At 51.5% G+C, this 10,321-nt stretch overlaps 1 protein-coding gene across 4 annotated transcripts in view; it reads left to right on the forward strand.

Moving 5' to 3' along the window:
* Nucleotides 1-8,506, forward strand: part of DLGAP4 (DLG associated protein 4) — a 193,228-nt gene extending 184,722 nt beyond the window's left edge. The window contains exons 11-13 of one of the 4 annotated variants that reach the window (XM_053671034.1): nucleotides 4,903-4,994; nucleotides 5,836-6,062; nucleotides 6,814-6,900. In XM_053671034.1, the coding sequence (XP_053527009.1) occupies nucleotides 4,903-4,994; nucleotides 5,836-6,048 (305 nt within the window). In that variant the 3' untranslated portion in view covers nucleotides 6,049-6,062; nucleotides 6,814-6,900. Of the gene's footprint in view, nucleotides 1-4,902; nucleotides 4,995-5,835; nucleotides 6,063-6,813 lie in introns of all 4 variants that reach the window. The other 3 variants (XM_037164697.2, XM_037164699.2, XM_053671035.1) reach the window with 3 other exon arrangements.
* The last annotated feature ends 1,815 nt before the right edge of the window (nucleotides 8,507-10,321 follow it).

Below are 10,321 nucleotides of genomic sequence, written 5' to 3' on the forward strand. Positions count from 1 at the left end.
CTGGCCACCAGGTGTGTTGGCTCTGGGGCCTCTTGGGAGGTATAAGCTAAGGTCAGCTGCTGCCTGCACCCTCCCCAGGGCCACCTGGCATGAGCTACTAAGTGATCACAGATGGTTGCCACTTGTGCTGAGCTGGGAGCTGCCTGGGAGAGACTCAGCTGTGAACCAAGACCAGTTGCCACTAATGCCAGGCCTGTGGGCACTTAACAAGAGGCATGGAGCATGCTGAGGCCAGATGCTGCTTGTTTGTGGTTTGGGAACCTTGGAGAGATTTTTTAAAAGTCCGAAGCATGAGTCAAGACAGGCTGTTTGTATGGAAAAGCCATCGGAAGCAGCTTGGTGAATCCACAAGTTGAGGGAGACAGGTCTTGGGAAATCACCAGGGCAGGGGGAACAGTCCTAGTAAGGTTGGTGGACACTCAGATGTGGTACCAGCCTGCACCTGCAGGGGGAGGGCTCTGCAAAGGGACAGCGGCTTCTGCCAGCATTTCTGTGGGGGGGGGGGGGAGAGCTGCCCTTCAGCCTCACCCTGAAGCCAGACGACTCAGTTCCTCCCTCTTTGTCCCTGGTGCCTTTGGAGTTGCTGCCCCAGAGCTGGAGCTCAGAGCGAGCGAGTTGGTCAGTAAGTACTTTAAGAGGAATTGCCTGGGGCTCTAGACGTCCTCTGTCTCACTCAGCCACAATTGCCACTGGTTTCTCCAACCAGAAGTCATGGGGACTTACCTTCCTGGCACTGGAACCCTGGCGTGGAGGCACTCGCTCCTCAGGCAGCAGCTCTGCCTCTCCTACCAGACTCAGCGTGGCTGCAGGCCGCGCTAAATGATGGCTGTGCTGTAGCTGCATTGTACTTTTGAGGTGGTTGTGGGAGGAGGCAAGTGTAGTGTTGACCTACTCTGCTGTCTTCACCAGAAGCCTTCATACTCATTTTTTTTTCTTTTTTAAACCTTTGTGTCCGTGTGCGTTGTTTGAAGATTCTATTTATTTTTTAGAGAGTGAGGCAGGAGAAAGAAAGGGAAACATCAATCAGTTGACTCTTGCACACCCCCAACCAGGGACCTGGCTGCAACCCAGGCGTGTGCCCTGACTGGGAATCGACTTCCGGTTCACAGGCCAGTGCTCAACACACGGAGTCACAGGAGGCAGGGCCACACATATTCCTGAGTACTGGTTTCTCTGGGGGTAGAATTCTAAGTTAATACATTTCTCTCGATGCCATGTTCAGTTTTCATCCATAATCTCTCCTTTCTCTTTGGCTGCTTTTAAAGAATGTCTCTTGTCTTTGGTTTTACTGTAAATACGTCTGGGTTTGCTTGGGGTTCACTTCACTTCCCGACTCTGAGGACTGGTGTCAGCCATTTCTGGCCAGTTCTGAATCATGATCTCTTTGGATATTTTTCCTCCAGTCTCTCTCTCTCCTTTTGGAGTGCTGATAGGGTCTCCCGCTCTCTTCCATGCCTCTCAGGCACCTTTCTTTTGGATGTTTCCTCTTTAATACATTTAGCTTCTTTTATTTCTTAAAAAATAAGGTACCCAAGTACAGTCTTTTGGTTAGGAATTTTCAGGAGAGACTTTTCCTCTTATTCCCTCTCTGCTTTAGACCAGGTCCAGCATACCCCCTTACCACCTATGGGTGGGGGACACTCGTTTTAGTCCCAGCAGCTTAGCTATTCGTTCCAAAGACGTTTTGTTAATCAAGCAGTGTAAGTGTTTCATCCTTCTGTCTGCCCCGGCCCTCCCAGCTTTATTCTTGTGCTGCTTCTGCCTGGCCCTTGTGTCTTGGGTGGCCTGGTTTTATCATACCAGTTCCAGAGCTCACATTTTTGTGTTTTTTTTAAATATATTTTATTGATTATGCCATTACAGTTGTCCAATTCCCCGCCCTTTATGTCCATGTGTCACAAGTTCTTTAGATTCTGTATTTCCCATACTATTCTTGCCCTCCCCCCTATTTTCTAGCTACTGTCTATGCTACTTATTCTCTGTACCTTCTCCTCCTCCCACTCCCCTGTTGCTAACCCTCCATGAGATCTTCATTTCTGTGGTTCTGCTCCTCTGCGTCCTTTTGCTTGCTTTTGTTTTAGATGTGGTTGTTAATAACTGTGAGTTTGCTGTCCTTTCACTGTTCATATTTTTTATCTTCTTTTTCTTAGGTAAGTCCCTTTAACATTTCATATAATAAGGGCTTGGTGATGATGAACTCCTTGACCTTATCTGAGAAGCACTTTATCTGCCCTTCCATTCTAAATGAAAGCTTTGCTGGATAGAGCAATCTTGGATATAGGTCCTTGCCTTTCATGACTTGGAATACTTCTTTCCAGCCCCTGGAATACTTCTTTCCAGCCCCTGCTTGCCTGTAAGGTCTCTGTTGAGAAATCCCCTGACAGTCTGATGGGAACTCCTTTGCAGGTGACTGTCCCCTTATCTTGCTGCTTCTAGGATTTTCTCCTTCATTTTAATCTTGGCTAATGATGATGTGCTTTGGTGTGTTCCTTCTTGGATCCAACTTCTTTGGGACTCTCTGAGCTTCCTGGAAATCTATTTCCTTTGCCAGATTGGGGAAGTTCTCATTTATTATTTGTTCAAATAAGTTTTCCACTCGTGGCTATTCCTCTTCCCCTTCTGGTACCCCTACAATTGGATGTTGGAACGTTTAAAGATGTCCTGGAGGTTCCTAAGCCTCTCCTCATTTTTTTGAATTCTTGTTTCTTCATTCTTTTCTGTTTGGTCATTTTTTCCTTCCTTCTGGTCCACTCCCTTGATTTGAGTCCCAGTTTCCTTTCCATCACTATTGTTTTCCTGTGCATTTCCCTTCATTTCAATTAGTTTAGCCTTCATTTGTTCCTCCAATTTGTGACTAAAATCAACCAATTCTGTGAGCATCCTGATTGCCAGTGTTTTGAACTGTGCATTTGAAAGGTTAGCTGTCTCTTGGTCACTTAGATTTATTTTCTCTGGGGTTTTGGTCTGTTTGCACCTGTTATGTATGAGGGGTGGAGCCTTAGGTGTTCGGCGGGGCAACCCAGGTCTCTGGATTGTGATGCTGTATGTGGGGGCGGGGTGAGAGAGGGGCAATGGCATTTGTTCCACTCTCAGATTTCTGTCCCCTCTGCTGCTTCCCACAAGTAAATTGGGCCCTTCTGGTGCTGATTCCCAGGTGTGTGGGCCTATGCACCCTCCAGGACCCTGTGGGCCTCTCCAATGTATCCCTGTGAGCTTATCCTGGCACCTAGACCCCGAAAGTCTTTCCAATTGGTGCTTTCAGGCTCTAATTCCCGTCACTGGGGCCCTAGCCTGAGAGGTCTGTCTCACTCCTCGCTCCTTCGCTTGGTTTATCTGCATGCGAATGCGTGACCGTGGTCAGCCAGCCGCCTTATGCCCTCACTGGGTCCGCCCGTTGCCACCCCACACCTGGGATCCGCCAACCGCCGCCTGCACTCCTGTGCCGACCCGGCTGATCTTTCCTGCCCGACCCCGCTCTGCCGCTGGCTCTGCCCCTCTTACCAGTCTGGCTGAATGGTTCATTGTTGTCGGACTTCTGTACAGTTCAATTTTCTGTGTTTTGGCTGCATTTTTGTTACTAAAACTGTGTCTTTAAACTTGGTTGTGCAAGGAGGCACAATGTTTCCACCTATCCCTCCATCTGGCCGGCAGTCCCAGAGCTCACGTTTTATCTCCTGCCGTTGCCTCCGTCTGTTCGGCGCACCTCCATTTCTGCTTCGAACTGCCGTTTCCACATATTCACAGCTAAATGTCACACTTTCCAGCTATTCCCTGGCAACAGTTTTCTGGTGAACATTCGTTTGCCATCCGCTGTTCCTGTAATACTTCTGTTTACGTCCTCTCTTGGCTCCTTTTTAATTACTAATTTCTTAATGAGCTCTTGTCAGTGGATCGCTGTAGGAGGGGCCGAGACTGTCCCCCTTTTCCCTTGTCTCCTCCCCAGACACCAGAGGGCTGCTTACCTTGCAGAGCCTCTCCCCACCTCACCCGGAGTCCTTGGTGCTGGACTGGGCTCAGTAAAGCCCTGCTGGGTCCTCACCCCCTTTTCATACGAAATAAGAGGTTATTGGCCTCTTCCCTCAGGTGTGCTGCTTTGGAGAACACAAAACTGCCACCTGTATCTGAGACCTTCATCATCAAAACCCACCCCCCACGTGTGGCTACCACTGCATGAAGCCACCCCCCGGGACCGTCAGAGAGTCTGCCCTTCCACTTCTTGTCACTCCTTTGCTTTCCCGGGGCTTCTGAGGGGCATGGGCAGTAGTATTTCTTTGTGCTGCCACTTTAACAAGTCCCGCTGAAAAGTCAACCTGTATTCCTGGCTACATAGTTCATGGTTAACTCTTCTACTGGATTCTGTTTGCTCGTGTCTTATTTAAGGCTTTTACATTTATGTTCAGAATGAAAGTGGTTTGGTCTTGCCATGCCCTATCTGCTGTCAGGACTCCTGAAATTAGTTGTGTCGTTTTCTATCTTTATTTACACTCATTAGACGAGTTTGAATACAAGACAGGGATTATCTGTTCCTCGGTGGTTTTGTAAAGCTAGCAGTCCTCATTCCTTTTTCCAGGAAGTTTTTTAAAACAGTTACTGGTCTAGTCAGTTTCTATTTCTTCCTCAGTCTATGATAGTCATTTACATGTTTCTGGAAAATGTTTTTCATTTAAATCGATTTCAGACTTATTGCCATAAATTATCCTTAGGAGCTAGGGGATAGAGTTCACATTATCTGTCTTGTTTGCATTTTTCACAATGAGAATGGATTAATACATAAAACAAAGACCAACGGCCATCACCAGATGATTAGGGCGGGAAGGTGGAGGCCGTGACCCTGATGCCACCTCTGTCCCCACCTCCCCTGTGCTCTACTCAGTCGGTCTTACTCCACCTTCTCTGTCTCAGTCTTAGGAAAAGTCCTCAGCGCTGTGGGCAGTGCCCAGCTACTGATGTCCCAGAAATTCCAGCAGTTCCGGGGCCTCTGTGAGCAAAACTTGGTGAGTGCGATGCTTCTCTCCCCCAGCCTTTGGTGGCCTGCCAGATCACCCCACTGGGATGAGCCCCTCTAAGCCTCTGGGACCTCCTGTAATGTAAAGAAGGTGCCACCTCCTTGTGGCAGAAGGATAATGACAATGCCTGTCGGCGGCTAGCTCAAGAAGGGGCCAGGAACGGTCCTTTCACGTCACTAATACCTTTTGAAGTAGAAAAGTGATGTGGAATGGCCAGTGGAAGTTCAAGCTCAGTTAGCATTGGCTTGTTTCTATCAAACATGTTCCATGTCTAAGGAGACAGTGAAGGTAAGACATTTAAAAATGCCACCACTGGGCTTGGTGGGTTTCCCTCCCTTACCTGCTGGGAGTGTGGAAGCCTCTCTCCGACCAGCAGGGGGTTCGGGGGGCTGTACCCTAAGGGTGGAGGATGATGGCAGAGTGTTTGTCTCCAGGACGTGTAGGAGCTCGGGGTTGGTTCGGCGGTCACGCTGAGGCAGAGAACAGAACGATGGGAAGGAAAGTACCTGGGTTCTGTCAACATACCAACCTGGCATGCATTAGGGGACACGAGGGCCCTCCTCACAGTAGCCCCACCATGGTGGCAAAGGACTCAGTCCCCCATGTATGTGCAGGGCCTGTCGCTTCCTCCCAGAGAGCTCCACCATCAGAGCTGGCGGTGACCAAGAACTAGATTCACTCACTCGTGCAGATGCCTGGGCACAGGGGAGTGGGACTGCGCCTCAAGAGACCCCAACCCTGGCTGGCAGGGCCAGGAGACCACACTTCGGGCAGCACACAGGATGAGCCCCTGCCTTGCTTGCCCCACTGATACCGCTCTGCCCCACAGAACCCTGATGCCAACCCACACCCAACAGCCCAGGACCTGGCAGGGTTCTGGGACCTGCTGCAGCTGTCCATCGAGGACATCAGCATGAAGTTCGATGAGCTCTACCACCTCAAGGCCAACAGCTGGCAGCTGGTGGAGACCCCCGAGAAGAGGAAGGTGAGCATGGAGCAGTGCGGAGGGGAAGTCCAGGGACAAATTCCTGGTCGGCAATAACGCTGCCCACATCGGTCAGTGCTGCTTGGCTCCCTTCTCCGTGTGTCGTCTTTGAGCTGGGGGCTCACGTCCATCCGTGCTCGGGGTCCACGCTCAGCACTCGCCCAGCATGCCTCTCGCGCTGTAGCCGAGGCTGCCCCCGGAGCATGCCATCCTGCCCTGCATGTTCAGAAAAGGGGGCTCCTGGGAGGTGTGCTCGCAGCCTTGAGCACTAACATAGATATGGCTGTTGGAACTTTGGAGGCAGAAAAGTGCTCCTCCTGGGACCACACTGCCAGGAGAACACGGGGGCCAGCCTCTCCCCTGAGGCCCAGGCTTCCTTCTGTGACCCAGTGGCCCCTGGGGTTCCTGGACTGAGGGCCTTATAAGCTCCAATCCCCTAGAACAGCCTGCGACCTGGGAGTTGGAGGCCTGAACTAAAAGCCCATCCCCGGCTGCATGACTCGGGTTCGTTCCTGCCTGAGTCTCAGGCTCCCAGTTGGTTCGGCGCAGGGTGGGGAGCAGGTAACCCGTCTGTCCCTTACTGCTAGAGCATCCTAGGATCCTAAGCTTGCTTTCCGCTCCTGTGCCTTGTGCTGTTCCCACCACCATCGCTTCTTGTGGCTTCCTGATTCCAAACGTGTTTGCTTGTGCCCAGTGCGGGGCGGCAGGGTGGGGGTGGGGGGGAGGTGGAGACTCCAGGGCCCGCATATGGTGGGCGGTAGTGCCACCCCAAAGGTGGCACCTTTATTTTATTTTTCTTTCCTCCTCACTGTCTCACTAAAGGAAGAAAAGAAACCACCCCCTCCGGTCCCAAAGAAGCCAGCCAAATCCAAGCCGGCGGTGAGCCGTGACAAGGCCTCCGACGCCGGGGACAAGCAGCGGCAGGAGGCCCGCAAAAGACTCCTGGCGGCCAAGCGGGCAGCTTCCGTGAGGCAGAACTCGGCCACGGAGAGCGCGGACAGCATCGAGATTTATGTGCCCGAGGCCCAGACCCGGCTCTGAGACCCGGAAGCAAACAATTTTAAGTCATTTTTAAAAACCACACAAACTAAATACAAATGGAACAAAAATTTTCTCAACCTTTAGTTTGGTTAATCTGTCTAGAGACCCTGAGCCAACCACAAATTGACGCATTACAAGGGCTCACAATTTGGCTTTTTTGGGTCCCTCCCAGCTTTAGGTTATGAAGACTTCACACAAAGTCAACAAGACACAAAACTATAAAATGTTTTTTCCTCTTGCTGGCCGAGGTGGACTAGATGGACGGACTGCAGCACCTCCCCGGCCCAGCCTCCGGACGGCAGTCTTTTTATGTGTTCTGTCCAACGAGAACTCAGAGAGCTTGTTTACAAGACGACGACGGCCCGAGGGAAGCCTTGGGCACCTGCCATGTCCTCCCTGCTGTTCCCAGCAGCCCCCGCTCTGACCTCGGAGTTTTCATTCTTCCGTTTCTCTCCCCTCAGCACTCACACAGGGGTCACCATCTGGCCGGCGGGTTCCCAGCGGACAGAGATGGACGCGTGCTCCCTCCCCCGCCGAGTGCCCACACACCGTCACACACGTGCACACACACATACAGGTGTAGGTTCCTCTCAGCAGAGGTGGCCCTCGCCCTGGGACCCCCCAGCCCTAGGCAGGCAACACGCCTCCTTGAGATGAGGAAGGTTTAAGTCTTGGGCTGGGGGGATGGGATAGAAGCCACAGTGTCACACTCCAGAGTCCCACCCTTTTCTTCTCTGCAGCCCCTTCTTCCTTCAGCAAAACATGTGACTCAGAGTGACTCGCAGGGGACACTTGAAAGAGGGACCCCATTCGTCTGCCCCAGCTGAGCCCGTGTCCAGCGCCCGGGGTGGGCGGCTGTCTGTACGTATGTGTACATATGCACATAGACCTTAACGAGTGTATATTTAACAGATGCCATCTGCTCGCCCAGGCCCGCCAGCGCCGCCGCTGGCTCTCGGGGCACCTGGCAGGAGGCGGGTGTGTGAATAGCATATATTTTTACATGTACTATATCTAGGTGTGTGTACAAGTGTGTGTAAAAATATATACCTTGTGTGTAAGCAGCCCCCTCCCCCCCCTTTTTTGGTCTCCCACCTGCCCAGCCTCTGAGTTTCCTGTTCTTTTTACCCCAACCTCCCTTCTCGCCCCTGCGCCAGCCCCACTCCCGGGGCGTCAGGAGCCCTGAGCTGCGATGGCCCAGCCTGCGGGGCAGGGCGGCAGCGGGAAGGGAGGCCCGGCCTGCAGCAAGCTCAGTGCGGAGCACTGGGCCCTTGCTGCGGGGCCCCGGGCGAACCGAGGGCCTGCTCTGGGGCCCTGTTCCAGCTTGGCCGCCGTCTGTGACCTTGGGCAAGTCACTTGACCTCTGTGTGCCTCAACTTCCTCCTCTGTAAAATGGGGACAGTCCCTGCCCCTCCCTACCTCACAGGCATGTTGTGAGAATAAATGAGGTAACGTGTACAAGGGCTCTTGGTGTTTACTGCAGTGGGGCGGGCTGGGCGGACTGGAGCACAGACTGGATTCCATTCTGCCCCCTGCCAGCTCCACGACCCTGGGCAAGGAAACGGGGCCCTCAGTTCCCTCCCCCAACCGTGCCCCGAGCTGGGTCCTGAGGCAGGGGTGGGGCAGCCCGTCTTGGTTCCCGCACGTCGTCAGTCATTTCTCAGAGGAAGCTGGCAAGGTCAATGTACACAGACCCAGGTCAGCGCATGTCCCGGGACGGGGTACTCGGTACCCCCCCCCCACAGCTGCCTCCACCTGACAGTCACATACAATGCACCCTGTCCCCCGGGGCCCCGAGAACCACCCACAGGGCTGTGGATCGAACCGCAGGGAGGCCCGAGCCCCACTCCTAGACCGCCTACTCCCCTAGGACTGGGCGTTCCCAGGCTGCGGAGTCCCCATGAATTAGGGACCCAAGTCTAAGAGCTGAAACTAAAAAACTCTTAGAATAAAACAGAGGTGTAGATTTTCACTGGATGAGGCAACAGCATAAGAAGTCAAAGAAAAACAAACATCAAAGTTAGAAACACTTGTGCCTCTTGAAACTGTCAAGGCAATGAAAACTATAACCCATAGAACATGAGAAAACATTTGCAAGGCATATCTGGTAAAGGTGTAGAACTTATAAAAGCACCTTTGCAACCCAATAACAAAAAAACTTTTTTAATGGGCAATATATCTAAATTACCTTTTCTCCAGAGAAGATCAATTCCAAAAAGCATATGAAAAGATGTCCCGCTTAACTAGTCACTGGGGAAATGCTGAGACCACAATGAGATGCTTCGCACCAGCGGGACGACTAGAGGGTACGTGGGAGGCTGTGGCCAAACCAGAGCCCTCACCCGTCACTGGTGAGAACGTGGGACAGCGCGGTGTTGTGAGCAGCAGTTTGGAAGTCCTCCAAAAATTGAAACGTGAGGGTTACCAAATGACGCAGCCATTCTGCTGGCTGTGTATCCAAACAAGGTGAGCACACACACACACACACATAAGCTCGTACACCAGCGTGTCACCCCAGCAGCATGGGTGATGGCCAGTACGCAGAAACGACCCGCACGTCTGCCAGCCGGTGAGCACAGGCTGGTACAGCAGGGGGTGGCGTGCTGTTCAGCACTGAAACGAAGCATGACACATGCTACGCCATGGATGAACCTTGACAATATGATACGAAGTGAAATAAGCCCACCGCAGGAGGCCACACACTGATGCCATGTACATTAAATTTCCAGAGCAGACAAATCCAAAGACAAGAGGCAGGTTAGTGTTCGCCAGGGAATGGGAGGAAGGGGTGGAGCAACAGCTGTTGAGGCTGAAGTTTCTTCTGCAGGTGATGAAAATGTTCTGGAATTACATGGGGGTGATGGTTGTATTCCTTGGTGAATATTCTAAAGCCACTAAATTGTAAACTTTAAAAGTTTACATTTCTTTTTACATCTCCAGAAAAAGAACTCAGTGAAGTGGAGGCAAGCAAAGTACCAGACACAGAGTTATAAGGATGCTCAAGGAGCTTAGTGAAAGTTTCATAATTTTGTTTAAAATGTTAAACGGAGAGGCCCACAGAACGGGAGAGAACTTTTGCAAACCATATACTGACTGACAAGAAATTAATATCCAGAATATGTGTCCAAGGAACTATTACAACTCAAAAAAATAAAACCTGATTGTTTAAATGAGCAAACAATCTCAATAGACATTTCTCCAGAGAAGATGGACAAATGGTCAATAAGCACACAAGAAGCTGCTTAACAAATTAGTTGTCGGGGAAATGAAAATAAAAGCCACAGTGAGA

The sequence above is a fragment of the Artibeus jamaicensis genome, unplaced genomic scaffold, assembly GCF_021234435.1.
Source record: "Artibeus jamaicensis isolate MK-2021 breed Jamaican fruit bat unplaced genomic scaffold, CSHL_Jam_final contig_685, whole genome shotgun sequence".
NCBI classification, from domain to species: Eukaryota; Metazoa; Chordata; class Mammalia; order Chiroptera; family Phyllostomidae; genus Artibeus; species Artibeus jamaicensis.